Raw genomic sequence first — 27,634 nt, forward strand, 5'->3', positions numbered from 1 at the left:
TATTATTTGAGAACTTGTCTGTTAAGACTGTGAATGTGCACGTAGTTTAATATAGGGACCTGTACTATTAAGAATTGATATATAGTCAGGCTATATTTATGTCAGTATTTGAGGGAAGAATTTTATTTAATCTGTTTACACAGTGTGCAAGTATGTACATAGCTTATGTTTAATGAGTTTACCCAGTAATTGGGAGTTTTGTCATACAGAGTGCATTACCTGTTTGAAAAAGGGTTAAGTTTGCAAAATCTCTCTAGTGTAAATATTCTTCTTGTCTAGTAAAATAAATGTTTTTGTTTTGTAACTACCTGATCTGTTCTTTTGGCTAATGCACTATCTCCAAAAAATGCGAACCTGTGGGCATAATAAGATACGAATAGTCACGACTTGTATATAGAAAAATTAGTATATATTCAGTGATTAATTGCTGTTTTTCCTCACCCTAACTCTCAAGCATACCCAGGGGCTCCCGTCTTGGGAGTACATGGTTAGCAGCCATGGGGTCCTGAGCTGAGCCTGACATTGCTTCCACTTACTTGTGTCAGGTTCCTTCTATATTCTTTCCTATATGGCCTCACTTGGCTGACTCTTGCTTACTTCGACCCCAAGGGTATTAGAGTACTCAAGGCCCGAGGGTGTCTCTCCTTTTCCCAACTTCTACTCTAGCTGGTAGAGGGCAGTAGCTCTACTAGTACTTGCTGGAGCACTGTGGTGGAGAAAGCAACGGAAACCACTCCACTAATATCCCTAGAAAATTTTAGTAGCAATGAATAGAACATAAGGGGGCAGCTATCAGCCCAGCAAACAAAGGTATGTCTCTTGGCACAGAGAGGAAAAGAAGGTGCACATTGGAATGGATAATCGAGAAATAAGGACATTTCAAGGGCTGATGTCCCTCCCGATAAACCTCTAAAAGTGACTTAAAACAAGCTGTAAACAAACTGAAAATGAAAGATCGTCAGAGAATCAAAATTGCAACATGGAATGTGAGAACAATGAACAGATGTGGAAAATTAGAAAATCTCAAACAAGAAATGGACAAAGGAAAAATAGGGCTGTGTGAAGTCAGATGGGAAGGAATAGGTGATTTTTATAGGGACGAAGTAAGAGTAATTTACTCAGTTGGAGAGGAAAAGGAAAAAGGAGTTGCACTTGTTTTTAATTAAAGAACAGCAAAGAGCATCGTTAGCATAAAATGTCTGAATGACAGGATTATGGTGGTAAAATTGAAGGTTGAACTGGTGGACATAACCATAATGCAAGTATATATGCCAACAAGTGACTATTCAGATGAGGAAATAGAGGAGCTGTACAAACAACTACAAGAACTAATTAAGGAAGAAAAAAGAAAGACTATATGATTATAATGGGAGACTGGAATGGAGTTGTGGGAGAAGAAGAGGATGGGAGTGTAGTAGGAGGATATGGATTAGGTAATACAAATGAGAGAACGGAAAGGTTAGTGGAATTCTGTAAAGAAAATAAGCTAATAATTACGAATACTTAGTTTAAAAAATCTAAGAGAAGACTGTACACATGGAAAAAACCAGGAGATATGGAAAGGTATTAAATTGATAAATTGATTACATTATAGTAAAGCAAAGATACAAGAATAGTGTAAAAAATGCATGCACGTATCCTGCAGCTGATATTTACTCTGACCACAACCTACTATTCATAGAAATAAATGTGAAACTAAAGAAAATAAAAGAAGCTATGAAAAGGAAAAAATGGAACTTTGAGAAATTAAAAAATACCAAGGAATTTGGAAATAGATTGGAGAAAGAAAGGAAACAAGTTTTGTCAAAACTGAAGATCCAGAAAAGAAATGGGAACAAGTTAAAGAAAAAATAAAGAAGATTGCAAAAGAAGAAATTGGATATATAAGAGCTAAAAGAATAAAAAACCTTGGATAACTAATAAGGTGATTTCTCTAATGGAAGAAAGAAGAAAGTGGAAAAATAAAGACACCCTAGGAAGGAAAATACAATATAGAACCCTGAATGACAAATTGAGAAGGTAAGTAGGAAGAAGTAGAGAAAATGGGGTTAAAAAACAATGTGAAGAAATGGAAAATTATGAGAGAGTGGGAAGGTATGATCTTTTGTATGAAAAAGCAAGAAGCATAAATCACAAGAGAAATGGAATTCGAGCTGGAGGCATAGAAAATAAGAATGGAGAAATCATAACTAAAGAAGATAAAATCCTAAGGAGATGGAAGAAATACATTGAAAATCTATATGACAAGGAAAATAGACCAAATTAGTTGCCATTAGAAGATATAAAGAAGGGAAATGAAGATGACCTAGGCCCAGAGATTTTGAAGACAGAAGTAGAAATGGCCATTAAAGAACAAAAATGTGGAAAGGCAGAAGGAATAGATGAAATACCTGCAGAATTCCTGAAACAACTTCAGAAGAAAGGAACTGAAGAAATAACCAAAATAATAAATTTAATTTGTAACAAAGGAGAATTACCGGAAAATTTTATGACCTTAATATTTATACCTATACCAAGAAGAGTAAGCAGTGAACTGCAAGGATTTTAGAACAATAAGTCTAATTTCCCATACATCAAAAATACTTATGAGAATCTTAACACGAAGAATTTCTTGAAGAAAATCAGTTTGGTTTCAGGAAGGGTAGGGGAACAAGAGATGCAATTGGACTGTTAAAAATAGTAAGTGAAAGAAGTTTGGAGTGAATAAAGAAGTTAATATCTTTATGTAGATTTTCAAAAAGCTTTTGACTTTGTAAAATGGGATAAGATGGTGGAAGTAATGGAAAAGATTGGTATAGATTGGAAAGACTGAAGGCTAATTATTTCACTATATATGGGACAAACTGCCATGGTGAGAAATATATATGGTACAACAGAACCAGGTATCATTGGACGAGGAGTAAGACAAGGCTGTTCTCTGTCATCGGTTTTGTTTAACATGTATTCTGAAGCAATGTTAAAAGAAGCACTGGAGAATTCGGAAGAAGGAATAAAGATTGGAGGTAGACAGATATTTGCAATAAGATATACAGATGACAAGGCATTATTATCAAATACCGAAACAGGACTATAACATCTGTTGAACAGATTACTGGAATCCTGTATCAATTATGGAATGAAAATTAACATAAGAAAAACAAAGGTAATGAAAATAGCAAGGATAAATCAGAATAAATGGGAAAAAATTGAATCAAATAAAGACATTTAAATATCTAGGAAGTGTGATTAGCAGTGATGGAAGATGTAAAGTTGACATAAAAGCAAGAATAGCGATGGGAAGAGATGCCTTTAATAGAAAATGGAATTTATTCAGAAGTAAAATGGATAGAAACTTAAAGAATGCTAAAACATGACCTTCCCTTAGTAAACTCATGTTGTTCATTGCACAGTAGAGATTGACTGTCTCTGAATTTCTGAATTCGAGCCAACCAATTTTTCCAAAATCTTCACCACCACTCCTGAGATACTAATTGGTCGATAGTTGGATACATGGTCTTTGAACAACCCTTGTGCAGTGGAATTACCATACATTTTCCTGCAGAATGTTCCTCGTTCTGTGACTCATATTAAACAACCTGGTCGCAAAGGAATTGCCAGTTCAGGTGAAAACTCTTTTAGCACACGTGCTGATATCCCATCAGTCCATATTGCTGAATTCTTATTCAATTCGTGCAACATCTCTAATACCTCGTCCTCATACACCTGCATTTCTTCATCTAGTGAAGAGGTAACAGTGAGCTCAATGTTGCATACACTAGTTGATAGCTCTTAACAAAATGGCAATTCCTTAACTGAACAACCTCTTCTGCATCTGTGACCCTCACACATTCTGGATTTAGAAGAGCTATTCTTTCATATTTGTTCTTTCTTTTACTTGCAGCATATCGATAGAATTCTTGTGGGTTGTCTTTAGCACGTAGAACCAGTTTCTTTTCACACTCTTTTGCTTTCTGTACAACAGTTGTGACTATTCTATCCCGCTTCTTATAACATTCATAACGGATGTCATCCTTATGCACATGGTATTCCTTCCACATCATCCATTTGACTCTACTCTTTTCTGCTCTATTTATTCTTCTAACTCTCGGGGCACATTCTGATATCACATCATTCAAATGTTGTTTAAATGCTTCCTATGCATTGTTGATATTCTTTCCATCCAGCAACTGATCCCATTCCACTAAACTCAGTATACTCCTGAATTGGTCATAATTTCCTGCTTTGTAGTTCAGCATGTAATCTTTTCTGAATGGAACATACATAAACTTAGTCACTTCCCAAGTGATTACTGCGTGATCACAGTCACCAACCGGAGGCAGATTAGTTATGTCTTTAACTGAAACGCCCTCTGACTCTATAATCACATCTAACACTCTTTGCCCTCGAGTTTCATCTGTCACATGTTGCTGGAGGAAGTTGTCCCACAACAGCTCAATAAATGCATTTTCATTCTTCTCATTAGATTCTACTGCTACCCAATCAATGTTTAGGTAATTGAAGTCTCCCATTATGATTACTCTTTTCGCACTCATCTTTTCTATTTGGTGATGCATTTCTTCATCACTAGCAACCGATCCACCAGGTCTGTAACAACACTCCACTATGTAATTGATGTAATTTTTATCCTATTCTAAGATGAACTGGATCCTGAATTACAGAAGTTCTATCTAAAAAATGCACTTCATACCAGGATTCAGTTTACCCTAGGTTAGCTCCATACTCACTGAACCAACTTCTTCCGAATGCCTCTGTTCTTTGAACATTCTTTTGTTTATTTCTTATATATTACGATGAATGAATGATTTCCTTGTATTCAGTCATCTATTTTCTATCTTCTATGGGAATTCACTGATCTCAGATTTAAGTATTACCTAAATTCAAAGAAATCTTAATCACTAACTATTATTACTGAAGTCAGTAATTATTCCAAGTATATCCGAAAATTATTTAATAAATCAAATATTATTTACAGTAATTATATACACAATTCATCTGTTAACGTATATAGACAAATCATTATATTGTGAATTAAAGATATTAATTCACTGTCACACACATTTCTCTCAGATTAGATTGTACAAATAAAGATTAATGTACATTGAGCTCAAGTAAGCACTTAAACTCATAATAAGAAACATATATAGGCCAAGACTATGAAATTATATTAATTCATCAGTTGTTCTCTAAACAACTTCAAGTAAACCTTCAACAGCTAGTTCTCTGAGTGAACCAAACAGAGTAGATAAATTTGGTAAATTTTATCAAATTTGTATTCTGCGTTCTAAGTGGAAAGTTTATTAGTAGTCATCCATTCCACTATTGTGCACAGGTCTGGTCTCCTGGACCAGACCTGTGCACAATAGTGGAATGGATGACTACTAATAAACTTTCCACTTAGAACGCAGAATCGCAACGGAAACTGATATATTGGAGAGAGTACAAAGGAGTGTGTCAAAAATGATATCAGCATTGTGGAATACTGATTATGAAGCAGACTGAGAATTTGTAAACTTGATGAAATTTTTCAATTTATGGAGGGTGGGGAAAGGACAAGAGGGCATCCTTAGAAGCTGAGAATGAATGCTGGTAAGAAGGGGGTGAGGGCTAGATTTTTCACTCATAGAGTAGTGTGTGATTGGAATGAATTGCCATTGGATGTTATATGTGCAAGCAGTGTGAATGAACTCAAGAATAAGTATGATAACTGGTGCGTGTAGTGGCCTGCCTCGATGAGTCCCTGACTCCCTGGAGGTCTCTATTATTAATAATAATAATGGAAGTACATGTGTTAGTTCTGTTACATTCACTAATCTTTCCTTTATTTCATCAATTGAACAGGTCCTTGTAAGAAATGCTTTGAAATTATCAGCATTTATTAGTTGCTACTAATGGACTGTATATGTCTCTTCACTGCTTAAATAAAATCTCTATTTTATTCCTTAATATGGCAATATTAAGGACTAAAAGAGAGTTAAAATTACTTATATGGAAATTCTAGATCCATGTTCTCCCATAAAGCCATCAAGATTGTACTTTCTAGCATTCTCTCTCTCTTGTTGCTAACCACAGAAATGCTATTTGACATCATGCTTATTGCTACATTGGTTCCTCACTCACTGTCATTTGTGATATGGTTGTCAGTGTGTATACCTTTGTCCAGAGGTGTAAATATCTTCTAAAAGCTTCACTGACATAATGTTACTCCACATTTTTCTCAAGTATTCTCTTGCTATCTGCATCTAAAAATACTTCACACACTGAATAAAATTAATTTTGGATTTATAATCCAAAATTAATATACCTGCATTCCCACAATGTGAACAAGTGTGAATAGTACACATGCTCTACATAATTATTTAAATTTTCATTAATTCTCTGCCAAAATATTATTTAAAATATTTTTCAATGCCAATGTATATTAAAATACAATATTTACAAATAAGTAATGAAATGAGAATTGTACTTGAATAATCATTCAAGAAGTATTTCTCCTGATGAATACACTCTTAACTTTTAAATTAACACATTAACAGATTACTTTCTCCACAGCCGACACTGTCATGTTTTAAGACATTTCATGTGGGGTTAATATTAAAAGGAGGTACCCAGGAGTGACTTTATAGCTTCCTTCAGACCAATGTTCCCTTTAATTTTTGCTGGCCGATGTGTTCATCTAAAACATTTTGTCCACAAGTTTCCATTCTTAGACTCAATGTTTATTGTAGCTTGTTCTCATAGTAGCAAAAGGCACAAGCCACAAACTCTTAATTTGATATGCCTAATATTGGTAACAACATCCTGGTTAAAAGATTTTGTTTGTTGCTTGCTAAACAACTTTTCTATAACAAATTTCTATAAGAGCAACCTAAATGCATATTCCTTCAGCTACTGAAATACTGCATATACTTGCAGTTTATAAACAAATTATGTCACATTTATCCTGCCACTTATTAAACTAATTCGCATTTCTTTTCTGCTTTAACTTGGACATTTTAAGGGTTCAACACCCCAAAACTGCTCATGTAATATTTCTCTTAATAATATTGACATTTTATGCCTAGCTGTAACCAGTCAAATTGTGAGCACTAAATTAATTCACTTAAATTTCATAGCTACAAAAATCTGTCACTGTTTGCATGCGTTCAAGGGACTGTGTTGTCTAAACAATTGACACTATAAACAGATGTTCCTCTACAACTTGCTGACGTCCATGTCAGTTTGCCCTCATGGTGCAAATAGTTGGAATGGGTTAGAGCAATATTTGATTGGAGACATTAAAAAAATTACTAAATAAAATAAGTGACAAGTATGATTTGTCATATAATTTGTTTTCGTAGTACATCCAAAAATTATTAACTGTAAATTTGAAATTCTGCAAGCAAAAATTTTGTCTACACAGTTACTGTGCATGTGCACTTTTTTTTTTTTTTTTTTTATTTGTGTGTGTATGTACACTCACAGCTAAGAAGGAACATTACTTCAGACACTCCTTGACCACTTCTGATGCACTGCTGATTTTCATAGCTAAAAGGTGTAACAAGGAGGTTTTTGGCTATTTGTATGTGAAAATATGACTTCTGCATTACTTCAAACTTAGTACCATCCCTGGGTCTGGCTCCCAATAAAGGTTGCAACCAGTTGCAACCTTTATTGATCATTAGTGATCATTCCCATAATGCATAACATTATACATGCCGTAAGGATATGTACTTTGCATTATGGGATACTAAGGCAAGTGTTGTGAGGTCATTAGCTTCTAAATGAGTTGCTCCAGTCCTGAATATACTTCAGGCACAAACTTTGTTTGCTGACACTTGGATAAAGGATTAATTAAACCAAGTATATAATTTCTTGGTATCTTTAATTTATAGTATAACCAAGTGGAAAAACTTCCCCTCTTTCCACCTTCTCGGGACTAACCCAGAGCTGAGACTTAGATTAAACAATATGGCCAAGGGCACTGGCAATTCCCTCACAGCTTCATGTAAAACTCGAGCTGGTATATCATCCAATCCCATATTAAATGTATTCACAATAAGGTTCTGTAATATGCTATGCACCTTTATTTCTACCTCAGTTTCGATATAAGCCTTTTCCTCTCTTGTTTCCGCAGTATCACCACCCGGATGATATACTCTTGCAAAGTGTTCACTTAGTAATTCTACCATTTTGACTGATCCAGTTACCTCCTTACCATCGGTATTCATTAAAATCATTCTGCCATAAACATTATTTCTTTTAATTGCAGCATATCGAAAGAACTGTATGGGATTATCTTTAGCCTGCCTTGCTAATTTCCTTTCATACTTTGCTTTTGCCTTTCTTACCACACTAGTTACTCTTCTTCCCATTATACATGCTCGTAAGGATATGTACTTTGCATTATGGGATACTAAGGCAAGTGTTGTGAAGTCATTAACTTCTAAATGAGTGCCCCAGTCCTGAATATATTTCAGGCACAAACTTTGTGATAAGGGGGACCCCATGGGGTTCCCCCTTATCACCTAACTTGACAGATCTGTTTATAGAAGATCTTGCGGAAAAAAAGAGTTTCAACCGAAACCAAAAATCTGGCTACGTTATGTTGATGACGTCTTTGCAGTCTGGGGTCATTCCGAACAATAGCTACATCTGTTTCTAGATAAAATAAACCTTCTTCACCCCCACATCAAATTTACGTTAGAAAAAGAATCTCCACAGGGTATTTCTTTCCTGGATTTACACATCCAAAGAAAAGAAGACTGTTCCATCTCCACTTCTATCAAAAGCTGACCTTTTCAGGTTGCTACATCCACAACTCTTCTGCTCATTATCCTTCTCAAAAATTTGGCATCATCAAATCACTGGTAACCAGAGCACACAGATTTTGCTCCTCTGAGGAATCTCTAAAACAAGATTGGAAATAATCAAAAACACAACCATTCTAAATGGATACAATCCTAAAACTATTCAAAAAATCATCAGCCACTTCTCCACACATCAAACTAGACAAGAACAAGCCCATAGGATTCCCATACCTTATGTCAAAGGCATCTCAGAGCGACTTTCAAAAATTATGAAAAAATACAATCTTGCTGCGACCTACAAACCCATCAACCAGATCTACAACTTGTTACCTTCGCCTAAAGACAAACTCCCACCTGTGTTACTACCTGGTGTGTATAAGGTGCCATGCTCCTGTAAACTGTCGTACTTTGGGCAGACAGGCAGATCTGTTCTGAAACGCATCTCTGAACATCAAGATCACATCCGTCTCATCAAGCCGCAGAAATCTGGCCTATCCCAACACGGAGTTGAAAACCCAAACAATAGGATCCACTGGGAAAAGACCAAACTTCTACACAGATCTTCATACAAACATGAACGTTTATATAAAGAAAGTGCTGAAGCCCTACTTCACAGACCCAATCTAAACTGCGATGATGTTCTTGCCATTCAATTGTGAGCACTAAATTAAATCACTTAAATTTCATAGCTACAAAAATCTGTCACTGTTTGCATGAGTTCAAGGGACTGTGTTGCCTAAACAGTTGACACTATAAATAGATGTTCCTATACAATTTGCTGACGTTCACGTCAATTTGCCCTCATGGTGCAAATAGTTGGAATTCCTCATAGTTGGAATGGGTTAGAGCAATATTTGATTGGAGACATTAAAAAAATTACTAAATAAAATAAGTGACAAGTATGATTTGTCATATAATTTGTTTTTGTAGTACATCCAAAAATTATTGACTGTAAATTTGAAATTCTGCAAGCAAAAATTTTGTCTACACAGTTACTATTGCATGTGCACTCTTTTTTTTTTTTTTTTTTTTGATTTGTGTGTGTGCGTACACTCGCAGCTAAAAAGGAACATTGCTTCAGACACTCCTTGACCACTTCTGATGCACTGCTGATTTTCATAGCCAAAAGGTGTGGAATGAGTTCGATGGGCGAAAGGATTTATATAAAATGGATGGTTTACATTTGAATGGATTTGGTGTACAAGACATGAAAAGGTGTTGTCAAATGTAGTGGAAGTGAATGTGCAGAATCAGGGAAACTAGAGTTATTAAGGGGGAGGGGAAGTAGATATGCAGACTTTAGGGTGACAGTTGAGTGTGTGAATGTGTGTAATATGCCCAAGCGAGTAGGAAAGACCACGAATCAGAATGGGATAGTTAGTATAAGGCATCAAGGTAGGAATGGGGCCAACGGAGGTCTGTAATTCATGTATACTAATGCCAGAAGTATTAGGAACAAGAAGGAAGAATTTTTGCCCTTGGTTGGCATTTCCAAACCACAGGTTATTGGCATTAGTGAAACATGGCTGACAGAAGATGACACAGCTAGTGGGATTGAATGTGAGGGGTATGGTGTGTGACAGGGAGAATAAAATGGGGGGGGGGGCGGCAGTGTTATTGATGATAGCTGATGAGCTACAGCCAAGGAGAATAGAAGTGGAACTGCAGGATAGAGAAAAGCTTCTTGATTCTCTCCTCCTCCACCTCCTCATCAAGAAACCCTGGCTCCCAGAAATCCAGATCAGTAGTCAAGATGGGATCTTATCAAGGCTTGATAAAGAGGAACAATAACCTGCTTGTCTCTGCTCTTCAAGGTATTCTTCAGTAACCAAGTGATGTGATGAGCTGCTTTAGCCACTTTGGCTATGTGTCCCTAAACTTTAAGAGGAAACTTTAATTTCCTCTCCACTTACCGGGGCCCATGACGAAGCCAATTCCAGGAAATTGGCTTCGTCAATTTCCTGGAATATTCCACCAGTGTGGTATACAGCTGGTAATCTTTTCACTCCAAAATGCATAACCTTGCACTTTGCCATGTTAAACTGACATTCATTCTCCTTTGCCCAGTCCGCCAATCTATCCAAATTATCCTGCAATATTTTGACATCATCTACACGTACAAGGGTGGTCTGAAAAGTCCTCGGCCTCGACCATAGATGGCAACACTATCGACAAGATTTTTTTTAAGTTAGTACATCTGTCATAAGCATCCATGTGAAATTGCAAGTCATTCTATCAAGTAGTAGTTTGTTTTATACAGCTGCCTGAAGCAAAAGTGTCTGTATCCCTTGAAATGGATAAAATTGAGTAATGTGCGATTATAAAATTCTTTGTAAAAGAAGGTTTAATGTCAAAAGAAATTCATTCGAAGTTCATAAAGGTTTATGGGAACACTTCTTAATTTTCGACAATTAAGAAATGGGCTGTCGAGTTTAAATGTGGCTGTGCCAGTATTGAAGATTATCCACGTGAAGGACATGCAGAAAGTGTAACAACATCAGAAATCATTGAACAAGTGCATGATATGGTATTGGATGATCGGTGAGTGAAAGTGCTGAGACTATAGGCATTTCAAAAGAACGTGTATGATATATTTTGCATGAAGAATCAATGTAGGAAAAAATAAGCAATTTAAACAATTTAGAATACAGCAATCATTTATCTAATTGCCTTGTGCCATATGTGTGACATACAGATGAAGCCAGAATAATCATTAAAAAAAAAAAATTGTTAAGAATGAGAATCTCCAAAATCTAGGAATGAATAAGCCATCATTCCATAAATTAAGATGATTTAACAAGTGAAGTGTTCTTTTAACAGGATTATGTGTTCGTTGTCTCCACCATGCTGTATGAGTCTCCTGTACTTGTTAAATGTATGGTAACAAAAAATAATATTTGTTTGTTAATTCTTTCTCCAGTGAGCTGCTTGTTTGTCTAAAATATGGCATTATGACATTCACAAGAGTAACAAGTTGAGTTTGAATATACATGTGAACGATGAATTATGGTAGAGATATAATGGGCATCTTGTCATATACTTGATCTCACATCAAACTATTTTCCTGTACCTCTGTCAGTTGCATCTTAAGTACAGTCTGTATGCTGTGCTGTGTAAGGCTCCATTTACATTGCATAATTTTTGTGCAATAATAATAATAATAATAAAAAGCTCTCTGTTCCGTTTTTGAAACGTTCAAAGTTTTTCTGTTTATTCAGTTATGAAATAATGATGGATCTTTAATGTTGGTTATCTGTTTATTTTCTATATATTTTACATTGCCAAAATGAAAACCTCTTGGCCCTTTTTTGGATAAAAGCATAATTGTTTTGTTAGAGTATAAATATAAATTAAGAGTGCTTTAGAAGAGTTGATGTTTAGGAGTTGAAATGACACCTAACAAATAATTGATCAGTTGAAGAAGAGGTCAATCAGAAAGTGTTGTGAAATCTTAATTGTTCTTGTGCATTTGTAATATCTTTATCCCTCGAGGTTATACAACACTAGAAAAAGCTTATTTTTAATATAAAATTTGAAAACTTTTTTGTAAGTATAAGCTTCATGTATTTAAAAATTCAAAATGTACTATCCCTGCATCTAATGCTATTTCTAAAACTTTGTTACTGTCTAGTTGCCGTACTCTATCAAAATCACAGCCAGCAATCCAGATGTTTTAAATACACCTCAGTTGAATATTACTCTTCGTGGAACTATTCCTGTTAAAGAAGAAGGTGAGTAGATTATTTTTACAAATAGAAAGATAAAAATTTTAAATAAGCTTATTAAACTATAAAACTTAGAAAGGTGAGCTGTTTCATTTACATGTATTTTTAATTAAGCAGAATGGAATTTTTTTAACTCTTAGGGTTTTTTCTTCCTAAAGTACTGAATTACACCCTCTGTCACCGAAATTTTGATAGAAAATAAAACACAGGCCAATTATAATTATTCAAATAATTTATTTCAATCAATATACTCTCCCTCAGCTTCGATACAGTGTTTGGCATGGTCAATTAATTCGTTAAATGAGTTTTTTATATTGGTTTTTGGGATACTGTTGAAGGTCATGGTTACTGCTGCTTGAACGTTTTCAGTGGTGTCGTATTGCTTTCCTTTCATTGGCAAGTGAAGTCGGGGGAAGAGAAAGAAGTTACAGGGAGCTAAATCAGGTGAATATGGCGAGTGATCCAACACACAAACTTGGTTTTTGCTCAAAAACTGTCTCACCATGTTTGAACGATGAGATGGTGCATTATCGTGCAAAAGTGACCAGCTGCCTGCATCATGATATTCATGCCGTATGCGACGAATTCTCTCTATCAATCGCTTTGAAACTTCGAGATAAAACTCACCATTGACCGTTTGGCCAGTTGGAACGAATTCTTTGTGGATAATGCCCTTGGAATCGTAGAAACAAATCAGCATTGTCTTTACTTTTGACTTCTCCAAGTGACTTTTTTTTTTCGAATACCCCTCTTCTGGTGGTCTCCACTCAGCACTCTGGCGCTTTGTTTCGGGCCCATATTCAAAACACCACTTTTCGTCACCAGTAATGATTGTTTCAAGGAATTTTGAGTCCTTACGAGTGGTTTTAATGTGGTCCTTGCAGTATTCAATTCAATACTTTTTTTGGTCGTTGATCAACTTGTGGGGAACAAATCACGAATTCAATTTACAAAGGCCCCAAACTCTCAGTCAAAATGTTGTGCACAGTTGATTTTGGAATCCCCAATTCATCTTCAATCAATCTCATGGATGATTTCGGGTTTTCTTTGATGAAATCGCACACTTTTTGGATGTAAACTTCGCTCAGTCCAGTTTTTGGACGGCCCGGCTTTTCGTTGTCCTCAAGCATCTCACAACCACTTTGAAATTGCTTAAACTTGAGTACGGGATAAGCATTCATCACTGTATGCTTTTTGAAGGATTTGATGCGTTTTGGTAAAACTTTTATAATGTTTAACACAAAAGTCAATCACAGCTCTCTGTTTGAGACTCATTTTCCAACCATTCGTCAAAACACAAATGTCATAAACAGTTGACACAACACTAATGAAGGTTGCTGCTTTTGAAAACAAAAAAGATACAACAGGTGGCGTCACTAGTTTCTTCTATTTTCGAAAAGTTCGGTTTCTTTTTGGACAGAGGGTGTATATAGGGTGATGCACAAACATTTGATAAATTGAAAGCACAAAAAACATTTAACTTCCTCCTCTTTCTGCCATGGATTTTAGGCCTAGTGCCTGTTCTGCTCTCATGCCATCACTTTCTTGATCGTCATTTGGTTTTATATTCAAGTAATGTAAAATTTCTTCACCCTTGTTTTATGATCCAGCTTTAGTATATTTTAACTTTTGTTATAAATAGATTTTGTTGTTATATCCAACTTTTTTTGAGAAATTTCATTTCTGCTGTTTGAATATGTTTTTCATTCTTTTTTTTTTATGATCCATGCTCCACTTTTTATAATAAAGTTGGTTTAGACATGGCATTATATTGTTCAATTCTGGTGTGATTTTGCACTAGAAGTGACTTAAATATATTATTTATTATGCTGATTACTTTAACAAAATTTCATATTTTAATGCTTTATCTTTTTCACCTTCATATCATAGGTCATATCCTAGGTTTTTGAATGTATTTACTTGTTCTAATATTTTATTATCTATTACTGTAAACTTGTTATTGAGATTTTCTCTTTTGAAAGCCATTATTTTTTACTGAAATATTCTCATATTATATTTTGAGAAATTAAAAATACGAGTGGCTCCTGTCTTGATGAATTAATTGGTTCCTGGTGACCCTTCGGAAATTGAGAATTCGTAAAGCAGAAGTTTATTTGCCTTAGAATTAATGCTATAAGCGAGAGTTTATGTTTATAAGAAGGAATATATAAAATATATAATGAATATTAAATGATAAGAAATGATTTTACTGGCCTAAGATTTACATATTTAAAACACATAAAAAAAATTTTAAATTAAAAAAGATTCTTTGAAAAAAAATTAGCTCATATAGAAATGAGCTAATTTCTATATCATTGGGTGAATCTGCAGCTGTCGAGGTAGTAGGAAATATATTAGGAGGCTTCTGGGCATCTTGTTTTTCAAAGAAAGCCTCGTGTCATCTGCTTCATTGACTTTTGCTTCTTTTTGTTTATAAATAACTCAATAGCAAGCAGAAGCATTATTCATTTCACAGGAAAATTTACTAAATTGTTCAAAGTCTGAATCATATGATTCAAAGATTACTTGAGCTTTTTCGAGAAGTATAAATGCTTCTTCTAGGCCTTTTAAAGTGAAAAACCGAGTAGGAGCTTCATATTCACTATCTTCTTTGTCTTTTTCTTCTTTGTTTCTTTCTTGTTCCTCTTCAAGGAGATCATTGAGTGAGAGTTCCATAGTGTGAGATTGAAGCAGCTCATTAACATCACCTTCTGAAACTTCTATTTGCAACTGGTTAGCCATACCTAAGATCGCTTGAGTTCCAAAATTCACAATCTATCTTTGTTGGGTCTTCAAAGCCTTTGAAATTATCATTAAACTGAGGACAAAGTTTATGATCCTTTCATAGTTTTTTTGGAAACTTTATGCCAGGCACTCTGCATTACCCGAATTGCGTCTAAAATGTTGAATATCTTCCAAAACTCTTTGATAGAAAAGTTTCCATCTTTATCAGTTGCTTCTATTTAACATTTCAAAAGTCTCTTTGAGATAATGTTCCTCACTATCGGTGCTTGCATCTTCACCTTGTACTTTAATGTTATGCCAAACATGTGCTTTTTATAGTGATCAAACTACCCACTACTTGCAGCAAAAGTCTCATTGCAGTCATTCCCTTTTTGGTCTTTCAGCATTTTAAAAATGGTTTATGCTTTAGTACAGATTGTTGCATAGGTAATAGGCATGTTTAATCACTGAGATTGGTCGCTTATCCAAGCAGTTAACAGTTTTTCCATATGAGGAATTATACTGTCTGTCTGCATAGATTGCACATGTCTTTACTTATTTCAAATATTTTTCTTTATCCTTTAAAATGGTGCAAACTGTAGAAGCGGCAAGAGAAAATTTCTCAGAAAGAGCTTTAACCGTGCTACCCACCTGATTGCTGTTAATAATTTTGTATTTTTTCTCTAACGTAATTGCTTTTCTTTGTTTCTTTTGCTTATTTTCTTGTTTTGCACTGTTGCTTACAAGTGAAAGGGTAATAGATAAAAAGAAAACAAATTAAAGAATCAGGTGTAATTGAAGAAAACTATGAATAACACACTCGCATTGCCAAGGCTCGTTCTAACTGTGTAATTCCTTGTACATGTCCCTAATCGTCTTCTCTGCACACAATTGAAAATAAAAATTCGTAAACTGGGAATTCATAAAGTGAGAACTACCTGTATTTATTTAGCAAATGTTGCAAACTTTGAGCTTGGTGCTCTAGAACCTTGGTATATGTTTTTATGGCAACATGTTTCATATGTCCTGCATTTTATTATAAAACGTTTTGGAAGTATAATTCAGTGTTTATACATGATCCTGTTCTTATCTGTTTTCTGTCATATTTGAAGTATTATGACTCTTATTTCTGTGGAATTAGTAGGTTTCTTTGGGAACAACTTTACTTTCATGAACTCCAAATTCATGTAGATTCAAGTTGGACTAAGTGGGTGGCACAAAATGTTTTCAATTATAACAATCTGGGCAACTGTGTGGAATATTGAAATTGAAACTGGAGGAAGAGTATGTGTTAAGTGTTTTAAAAGTGAGTGTCTATTAGGTGACGAGAATGTAACAAATACTGAAGATAAGATGGAAAATGATGTTAATAATGTCGAACATGCAGCTGTGGAAATAGAGGAGAACGAAATGGATATCAATAAAGAGATAGCATGCTTAAATGTTAATCTTCATAGATCAAAGCACGAAATTGAAAAACTGCAGAAGCAGCAAGAGTTAAGCAGAGCAGAAAAAAGAAAGAAGCAGGTCATTCGAAAGAATAATAAAGACTAACCGAACAAACAAGAAAAACAAGTAAAAGAGAAAATTATGTATGGAGACTCAATAATCAGGGAAGTACTTAATGAAAGTATTTCAGAGTAGTGTTTCCCGAGTGCAAAAATTCACCATATTAGTCACTCCTTCCGAATGTCAACAGCTAAGTCAAAGGAAATGATCATCTTGGTTGGTTGGTACCAATGATTTGAGAAGCAAGAAGTATTCTATGAGGGAGAAGGTGAAGATTGTAAGTCTCCTATCATGCTATGATGGAGGTGAAGATTGTAAGCCTCCTATCATTCTATGATGAAGGTGAACTAAGGAAGAGAAGGAGGGCATTGATAGCCAATGAGTCTATACGTAGATTATGCAAAAGAAATGATGTAGAATTTGTGGATCTGTGGTCTCTGTTTGATGGAAAGAAGGATTTGTAGTATGCAGATGGCATCTGAATGGTGTTGTTAGATGTCTTAGATGTCTGGAGAGAGCTTTGTTCACTGAGCATGCTGACATGCAAATTCAGAGAAACTTAAGTAATTAGGGTTGGAAGCAAGTAAGTTTGTGTAAAGGCACCCATGAAGCAAGTGAGTGTGAGAATGACCAAGTGAGGAACAGGGATTGAATGTGAGGGTTTAGTATTTTCAGGGAAGATAGAGATGAGAGGAGGAGAACTGCTGATGATAGTAGATGAATTGTAACCAAAAAGAATAGGAGACAGGCGGGTGGGTGGCTGTTCATTTGAAGCAATCTGGTGTGAGATTACGACCAATAAGACAAAATATACAGCTGGTTTTTGTTATAGGCCACATAGAGTTTCACAGATGATCTGGAAGACATGCATCGCCAAATTAGTACAATGACTACAGGTCGAGTGATTAATATGATGGACTTCAACTATGGAGATATAGACTGGAAGAAAGAAAGATCACGTGGCAGAAAGGAAATAGAATTTATACACCTGCTGAGAGATAATTACTTAAGGGAGCATGTGATGGAGGGGACTAGTGGTGGTAGAATATTGGACCTGGTCATAGGATCAGAAGAGCTATCCATAACCACGGTGATAACATTGCCTCCAATTGGTGAAAGTGACCATGTAGATTGTCCATGGGAGATTGTAAAACATGAGGAATATTCTTTCAAGAAGGGGTATTTGTGGAACCTACACGACAGGTAATTATGATATGCTTAGGATAAAAGCTTAAATCTGTACCATAGCATAAAACACTGCAGGGTAAGGATGTTAGAAATGCATGGGATATAGTTAAGGATCATCTAGATGAAGCAGTATTAAATTGTATACCTCAGGTTAGGAGGGTTAATTAGGTAGGAGTTAGATGGATGAGTAATATCATTAAGCATGAGCTGCAGAGGAATAAAATGCTGTGGAGGGTATATAAAGAGAAAGGTGACCAGCAAACTCTAGAGCAGTACAAGGCTCAGTCAAGAAAGGTGGCCAGCAAACTCATGAGCAGTACAAGGCTCAGGCAAGAAAGGTGACCAGCATGGTAAGGTAGGCAAAATCAGATTATGAGAAGAATTTATCCAAGCAAGCCAAAGGAATTCCCAAAGAGTTCTTTCATTATGTGGCAAGTAAGAGGAAGAATGATTAACCTTAATGTGTGATGATGGTCATGAGGAGAAAGAAGCAGTTGAAATAGTTGAGTTACTGGGTGATCACTTTACAAACATAAATCTTCCTAGTAAGGTTACTACTTTAACCTATGTGACAGACTCTAATGAAGGAACAGAGGAGGATGAATTGAAGGACCTTACGAAATTGCAGAATCTCGGTGTAAATACAGCTGTGGGATTAGATGTGATATCAGCTAGGGTTTGCGAGATTGTGCAATAGAACTGGCAATGCCTTTGATTAAGCTGTTTAATTTAAGTCTCAGCTCTGGTAGAGTTCCAAGGGTGTGGAAAGAGGGCAACATTATTCCTTTGCATAACGGAAGTTCTAAGACTACAGTAGCAAATTATAGACCAATCAATATCCCAAGCATGGTGTAAAAGTATTGGAAGAATTTGTAAAAAAGAGAATTTAAGAATGGGTAGATAAATATATGATACTGTATGAGGGTCAGCATGGCTTTGTGAAGGGTCAGTCATGTCTTAGTAATTTACTAACTTACTAGAGTAACAGCTGAGTTGGATAAAGGAAATGGCTACAGAATGATTTGCTGGATTTTGCAAAGGCATTTGACAGAATACCACATGGAACTCTGTTACACAAATTAGAACAAATGGGGATAAATATGGCACTGGTTAAGTGGATAAGAGGGTGGCTGCTGGACAGTTATCAAAAAGTAGTATATGGAGGGGCAGAATTGAGGCAAAAACAGGTGACTAGTGGTGTGCCACAAGGTTCAGTGCTGGGACCATTGCTGTTTTTGTACATAAATGATATAGGAAATAGCCTGAAAGGAAATATTCAGTTGAAAGTTTATTTTGCACTTGGTTAGACTATAATAAATTTAGTTTAATCTTTTATCCAAGTGTAAACAAGCAAAGTTTGCGCCTGAAAATATCTCCAGGACTGAGGTAAGGTGGTGGCCCTTCCCTTAATGCATAGCAATATACATGTCTGCAAGGAGATGTGCTTTGCATTATGGGAGATACTGAGACAAGGAGTGATGAGAGCTTGGTCCACCTTTGTTCTTAGTTGCCTGGTGTTGCACCACCTTACCTCAGTCCTGAAGATATTTTCAGGTGCAAACTTTTTGTACATAAATGATATAGGAAATAGCCTGAAAGGAAATATTCAGTTGAAAGTTTATTTTGCACTTGGTTAGACTATAATAAATTTAGTTTAATCTTTTATCCAAGTGTAAACAAGCAAAGTTTGCGCCTGAAAATATCTCCAGGACTGAGGTAAGGTGGTGGCCCTTCCCTTAATGCATAGCAATATACATGTCTGCAAGGAGATGTGCTTTGCATTATGGGAGATACTGAGACAAGGAGTGATGAGAGCTTGGTCCACCTTTGTTCTTAGTTGCCTGGTGTTGCACCACCTTACCTCAGTCCTGAAGATATTTTCAGGTGCAAACTTTGTTTGCTGAACACTTGGATAAAGGATTAAACTAAATTTATTATAGTCTAACCAAGTGCAGAATAAACTTTCAATATCTTTCTCTAAATCCAGAGTAATTCAATAATAAGGTGGTACACCTGCTGGCAACTTGTATAGGTAAATATGACCTCTCCTATTGCTTCTGCCTTAGTATCACTATGTTTGGGTCTGCCTCCCACTGACGAGACTTCAAAAAAGGTCGAAACTGGTCTGGATAGTGACCCTTCCCTTAATGCATAGCAGTATACATGTCTGCAAGGAGATGTGCTTTGCATTATGGGAGATATTGAGACAAGGAGTGATGAGAGCTTGGTCCACCTTTGCTCGGAGTTGCCTGGTGTTGCACCACCTTACCTCAGTCCAGAAGATATTTTCAGCTGCAAACTTTGTTTGCTTACACTTGGATAAAGGATTAAACTAAATTTATTATATTGAAATATTCAGTTGTTTGCTGATGATCAAAATCAGGTAGAATAATATTAATCGAGGTGATGTGGAGAGCTTGCAGGACAATTTAAATAGGCTGTCAGTATGTGCAAAAGTTAAAGGTTTTCAGTTTAATGTGGAGAAATGTAAAGTTATGCATCTTGGTATAAGTAGATTACAAGCTGTGTATCACATTGATGGCAATGTACTCCAGGAAATAGATGAAGCTAGAGATTTAGGGGTGGTGGTAGACAGAGAGTTAAAGTTTAGAGGACATGTTGCTAAGGTAGCCCATAAGATTACTTGGCTAGTGAAGAACACATTAACAAATAGAGATAAGGAAGTTGTAATTCTTCTTTATGAGGCCTTGATAAGCCCATATCTGGATTACTGTGCTGAAGTCTGGTCCCCTGGGTTTCTTGAGGATGATGAAGCAGTGGAGATGATTTATCGATGAGTGACCAAGATTGTGAGTGGCCTGTGGAATGTTCCCTATGAGGATAGATTGAAGGTGTGTGGATTGCAGAAGTTGGTTGATAGGAGAAAAAGAGGGGGATATGATAGAAACATATAAGTTGCTTAAAAGTTTTATAGGATAGATGCAGGGGAAATGTTTCATCACTTGGCTAGAGCGGCCAGAACAAGGGGTCATCAATGCAAGTTGAATAAAGGTGTGGTTAGTAGGGTGTGTGTGAACTAGATTATTTTGCTTTCACCTCCATATACGAGTTGCTGAAAGGTGTGACACCTTTTAGCAACTCATATATGGAAATATGACTTCTGCATTGCATATCAACCTTGGTATCACCTCTGGCTCTGGCTCACACTGAAGAGACCTCAATAAAGATCGAAACCGGTCTGGGTAGTGACCCCTCTCTTGCGAATGTATAATGCATAGCAGTATACATTCGCAAGGAGATGTGCTTTGCATTATGGGATACTAAGGCAAGTGATGAGAACTTAGTCCACCTTTGCTACGCATTGCCCCAGTCCTGAAGATACTTCAGGTGCAAACTTAGTTTGCTTACACTTGGATAAAGGATTAAACTAAATATATAATTTATAGTCTAACCAAGTGAAAAAAACTTCCAACATCTTTCTCTAATCCAGAGTAATTTAATAATAATGTGTGACACGTTTTGGCAACTCGTATATGGAAGTATGACTTCTGCATTGCATCAACCTTGGTATCACCTCTGGGTCTGGCTCTCACTGAAGAGACCTCAATAAAGGTTGAAACCGGTCCGGGTAGTGACCCTTCCCATAATGCATAGCAGTATACATGTCTGCAAGAAGATATGCTTTGCATTATGGATACCAAGGCAGGTGATGCAAAGTTGGTCCACCTTTGCCACGAGTTGCCCCACTCCTGAAGATACTTAAGATGAAAACTTCGTTTGCTTACACTTGGATAAAGGATTAAACTAAATATATAATTTATACTCTCTTTGGTTGTAATTCATCAGCTATCATCAATAACACTCCTCTCCCATTCTTTTCTCTCTGACCTCCCTAAACTCACTATACCCTTCATATTCTGTCCAACTAACTATATCATCTTCTGTCAGCTGTGTCTCACTAATGCCAATAACCTTTGGCCAGAATGAACTACCCGACCAAAATTCCTCCTGCTTGTTTCAAATTCTCCTTGCATTAGTATGCATAAAGTGCAAAAACCCTTTAGGCTCACATCTATCCTGACACTTTATACTAACTACCCCATTCTGGCTTTCTACTAGTGGTACTAACTTAGGCATATTATACACATTCTTATACTCAGCTGCCTCGCTGATATCTGCATACCCATTCAGCCCCTCCCCCTCTCCCCTAAAAGCTCTACTTTCCCTGATTTTGAACAGCCACTTTCACATTATTCAACAACACATTTTCCAGACTGAACACCAGATCCATTCAAATGAAAGCCCATCCTTCTTGTATAAGTCCTTTTGCCCATCGCACTCACTCCACAAACTCGCATTATTCCTCCTGCATAACCTACATAAGTCATTGACTATTATGGTTCTCCACCCCAGCTCTGCTGTGTCATACCATGGCAAAAGACTCGCTATTTTAACTCTCTCACCCTTTTCTCTTTATAACTACCTTTTTGCTGCCTTTTATTTCTTTCATGTCTTCCCTCATACCATACATTTCTCGTTTCAAATTCGTTCTAGCCAAAACCATCAACCATTTCATTTTACCCTTTTGTGCTCTAATAGGCTCACTAACATCATTAATTTTTGCACCTTGGAAATCATGATTTTGTCAATCTCTCGCCAGTCACTCCTCTTATGATTGAAATGCGTTACAAGATTCGCTACTTGATTTTTTTCCTTCTCTCTTACTCAAGCATTCATTTCACTTCTTTCCTTCTGATATCAGCTGACCCACTTGCCAGATGGGATTGCATTTGTTGCAGCTCCCGCGTTGTTTTGTGTATTCCTTTGCGTAAATGAGCAAAGGGATACATCTTCCTCATTACAGCCAACTTTTCATTCTTTACATCCATCTTTCTATTCTATTATGATCGACTATTCTGTCTATCATCACTTTTACTGTCTCTCTTAGTTGTGCCAATTTTAATGTCTCTTTCAAACCTATTTGCCGTTAAATCACATTTTCATGCATGTTCTCTGTGCTGGCCACCATTTCCATCTTGCAATCTGACTCGCACTTTTAACCCTTGCTTTTATAGCATTTTCAGCACACTTTCCTGCCAGTATCACTTTCAAACTAAATTCCATAGGCCTTTATAAATTAAAGATATCAAGAAATTATATTCTTGGTTTAATCCTTTATCCAAGTGTAAGCAAACAAAGTTTGTAGTGAAGTAACCACATGACTGGGCTACTCATATATAGAGGCTAATGACTTCACATCACTTGCCTTAGTATCCCATAATTCAAGACACATATCCGTAATGGGAAGGGTCACTATCAGACTGATTTCAACCTTTGTTGAGGTCGTCTCATCAGTGGGAGCCAGACCCAGAAGTGATACAAAGGTTGAAGTAATGCAGAAGTCATATTTAGTCGAAGTCATGCAGTAATGACATGGCTGAAGTTATGCAGAAGTCTGGGTAGTGACCGTTCCCATAATAAATAGTATTATACATGTTCATAAGGATATGTGCGTTGCATTATGGGATACTAAAGCAAGTGATGTGAAGTCATTAGCCTCTATATACAAGTTGTCCAGTCGTGAAGTTACTTTACATTCAAACTTTGTTTGCTTGCACTTGGATAAAGGATTAAACCAAGAAAATAATTTCTTGGTATCTTTAATGTTATAGTATAGGGTTGCCAGATTTTGGAAAACCAAATACGGGATATATGAGTGATCAAAAGAATGATGGTGCTTTATGCCATGAAATGCTATAGTTATTTCGGCAGCAATAACTTTTCTTTCATTGTATTTGGTTTTACAAAATAAGTATCAACAATGAATGCAAAATGCAAGATTTTGCATTCAACTTCGTCATTATGTTTTCGTTTTGCAATATAATTCCATTCTTTCGAATAATCTTCATTAAAAATGTACTTTTGTTTTGGCATTGTTAAGAATTTAAGGAAAGAAACAAAATTTAATTTACCTTTGTATAATTAATAAAGAAAATTAATTTACCTTTAATTACATATTTTATGTATTTACCCAAATATCGCACATTCGAAAAAGGCGAGATGTTCTTTTTTAATAATTATTGAAATAACATCCATGTACTGTACCGATACTGCACTGCAGTGTCGAAATAAGAACTATTTGAAAATAAGCAAATGCAATATATCTGTATAGAATTATAAATAAAATGCTTATAGTAAATAAAAAGCGACCAGTGAAAGGGACTGTCACCTCCATGCCGCCGCTGTAAACTGTAAACACAATATCCTCGAATTGTCAGTTTTTATGGCCTACAGATCAATTTAAGTTGGATTATTCAAAAAGAATATTAAAAATTATAATTGCTTTTCTAAATCACTTAGGGAATTGAACAACGTAGATCCGAATAAAGATTTAATTATACTTTAATAAATATTTCCGATATTTCGGCAACGTCACATTGCCATTTTCAAAAGGAACTTACAAAAAGGCACATGCATGCAGGCACTACAACACAGTAACTGAGAATGAAGATGTGAAGCTATCGTTCTCCTAGAAGTCCTGATGGTGCCCTCTACCGGGCTAAGTAGGTATTCTTGGCCGTTGGGCTGAAGGTCTGCTGATGTATGCCTCCCAAATTTGGGGCAGTCACATACAACCAAATTTGTTGAGGTTTGGAGAGTTTCTTAGGGCTGAGGCTGATTCCATAAATAGTCTTTCGAATTTGTATTTGCTACGGTGTATTACTCTAGCTTTCTTCCACTGTATTCAGTGGCGTGTATCCAGAGCATGGTCTGCAAGACCAGAATGGCTGTACTTGTGTTCAGAAATTCTGATATTCGTTCTCCTGCCTGTTTGGCCAAAGTATTACAGTTTACAACTGCAAGGGACCTGGTATACACCAGGTAGGTCTAGGGGAAGTGGTTGGTCTTTGGTGGAGTGGATAAGGGATGGCAATTTCCTGTAAGGCCTGTAACAGGAGGTGAGGTCATGTTTTTTTACTGTTTTCAAAATTTTCTGCTGTTTTCAAAATTGTTGCTCCAGCCAGACAGGCACCCACATTAATTGCTTATCATAATTTTATCTTTTCATTAAAATACGGTACATTAGGCTGTCCCTACAAGTATAACACAAGTTGTACTTGTAGTGATGGTCCCATAATTCGGCGTAAAATACAGGACAGTCCCATATATATATATATATATATATATATATATATACAGGACATCTGTCAAGCCTAGTATAGTATAAACAAGTGAAAAACTTTCAACACCATTTGCCTTTGGTAATGTATACATCTTGCAGACATTGTACTGTATGAATTCTCTTTGGTTGAACCCTTTAAACACTGACTTGGATTCCACTTTGCATCGGTGCCATATGCTGTGCAATGTAACTTACAGTGAAAAAAGACTATATTGACTATATTCAAAACAAAACTTTTAACTTAAATCTAATTAGCAGTACAGTGCAACATAATTCCAACACAATTTTTAACTAATATCGTTTTTTTTTTTAAAACTAAACAACTTAGCTTTCTGAGCTCTCCAGACACAGTCCTACCACCATATGCCACCTTATGGTGCTGCAGTATGCATTACAGGAAAGGTCACTATCCAGACTGGTTTCAACCTTCATTGAGGTCTCACCAGTGGGAGCCGGACCCAGAAAAATCGCCAAGGTTTAAGTAATGCGGAAACATACACATACCGACCACTGACTTAGAAACTTTTATTTAATAACATGTTGGACCTCCTTTAGCTTGAATTACAGCACATATGCAGTTTGGCATAGATTCCACAAGGTATTGGATTGCATCTACAACATGCTGGCATTCATTAGACAGTCTTTTAACTGGCTCAGATTTGCATGCCATATAGACATGTGGCTGCCAATACTGCTCCTCTTCATTTCCATGTGCATGGTTCAGTGAGATATTAGTCAGGAACAGCCTTCATTAAATGCTTCAGTAAATTGCTGCACATAGTAAGTTCTGCCTCTCAGTAAAAGCTTCTTAGATGACGGTGATCTCATTCCTGATAGACTATCTTAGGACCATGGTTACCCCTCAAGAGGCATAACTATGTTGCTTAGACATAGGTTATTTTTCCACCGATTAAACAACCGAGATATCTCACCTTTTGAGAAACCAGTCAGCTCTGTTGTTTTCAAAATTGTTGCTCCAGCCAGACAGGCACCCACATTAAGCATTTTAATGAACTCTGAAAGATTCTTTGTGCTTTTTCCATTGTGATCAACATTATTGACTATTACTGACCACTGACCAAGTATTCTAAGCAGCTATTTAAGACTGCTGCTGACCAACAGCAGTAGTCTTAAATAGCTGCTTAGAATATCTGCCGATATACATGACCATATATTTTGTATACATGCTGTGTAAGTGACATTTACTTACATCTGCATAAAGGATTCAGTGGCCAGTATATGTATATTAATACAAGTAGTGAAAAGTCTAACACCTTATTATTAAAATACTGTGGATTATAGCTAGTTGTTGAAAGTTGGAAAGTTTCTTGACATCGTTAATTTAAGGTATAACCAAGTGAAAAATTTTCAACAACTAGCTCTAAACCAGAATATTTTAATAGTAAGATGTTACACCTTTTCACTACTTGTATATGGGAAATGCACTCAATGGACAAAACATTAGCGATAGGGATGATAGGAAGTTGACACTGGCATTTCCTGTGCTGATAAAAATGTACCCAAACCAAACACAGACAGCAAATAGGCAGACATCTGGGCTTCCAATAGTGTATCACACTTGATGAACATGGGTAAATGCGACGATCTTAGTGATTTTTATCATAGAAGTATTATCAGTGCAAGACAGATAGGTGATTCTATCGCCTAAGTGGTAAAAACTCTGGGGTTTTTGATGGCAACCGTATCAAGGGTCTACCGCAAGTATACCATCAACAGATGTACCAGCACCCAGTGAGTAAGTGGTGGCCGACCACATGCCATTGATGACTGGAGTCATTGTAGACTGTCCAGGCTCATACAGACCAACCGCAGGCCAAAACATTTATTATTATTATCTGATCTCCATGGGGTCAGACTCATCATGGAAGGTGCACACTATTGCACATAAAACTCATCTAACCATGCCTTAAACTGATTCAGTGTGTCTACATTGACAACACACTCAGGCAATGCATTCCACTAACCAACCATTCTCCATGTAAAGAACCCATTCCTCACTTCTCTGCTCACACTCTTCTTATACAATTAACAGCAATGGCCTCTTGTTCTATCCCCCTTCCCATTCTATGAAAAATCTCTGTCATCCATATAACAACTCCTGACTAGCTTATATGTCTCAATAATACCCTACTCCTCCTACGAGGCTTTGCAATTTACATTCTCTCAATCTTACCTCATATACAACATTTCAAAGACCACTGACTACCTTTGTGAATCATCTCTTGACCCTTTTCAACACATCCTCATTGCCACGAAAACCTGCTGACCAAATCTGTGCACAATAATCCATATGATGCCTGATCATGGTCTTATACAATGACATCATAACCTCTTTGTTTCTGTATATCAGGGTCCTCTGCATCGTTGCCATTATCTTCACAATTTTGTGAAGATAATGACAATTTTGTGAAGATAATTATGAAGACACTTTGCATCCCATCACTACTTACCAAATTTCAAAACCATACACTTTGCAACATTGAACTGCAGTTCCACTTACCTGTCCATTCACACAATTTGTTAAAGTCTTCCTGTAA

The 27,634-nt window shown here is 36.2% G+C and overlaps 1 protein-coding gene across 4 annotated transcripts in view; it reads left to right on the plus strand.

The window, feature by feature from the left end:
• Nucleotides 1-27,634, plus strand: part of LOC150102889 (inactive tyrosine-protein kinase RYK-like) — a 378,596-nt gene that overhangs the window by 47,858 nt on the left and 303,104 nt on the right. For all 4 annotated transcript variants that reach the window (XM_090397499.1, XM_090397500.1, XM_090397502.1 and 1 more), the window contains exon 3: nt 12,418-12,517. In XM_090397499.1, the coding sequence (XP_090253625.1) occupies nt 12,418-12,517 (100 nt within the window). The remainder of the gene's footprint in view (nt 1-12,417; nt 12,518-27,634) is intronic.

This window comes from Typopeltis vanoorti, chromosome 9 (assembly GCF_054136105.1).
Source record: "Typopeltis vanoorti isolate ZY-2024b chromosome 9, IOZ_Tvanoo_1.0, whole genome shotgun sequence".
NCBI lineage: Eukaryota > Metazoa > Arthropoda > Arachnida > Uropygi > Thelyphonidae > Typopeltis > Typopeltis vanoorti.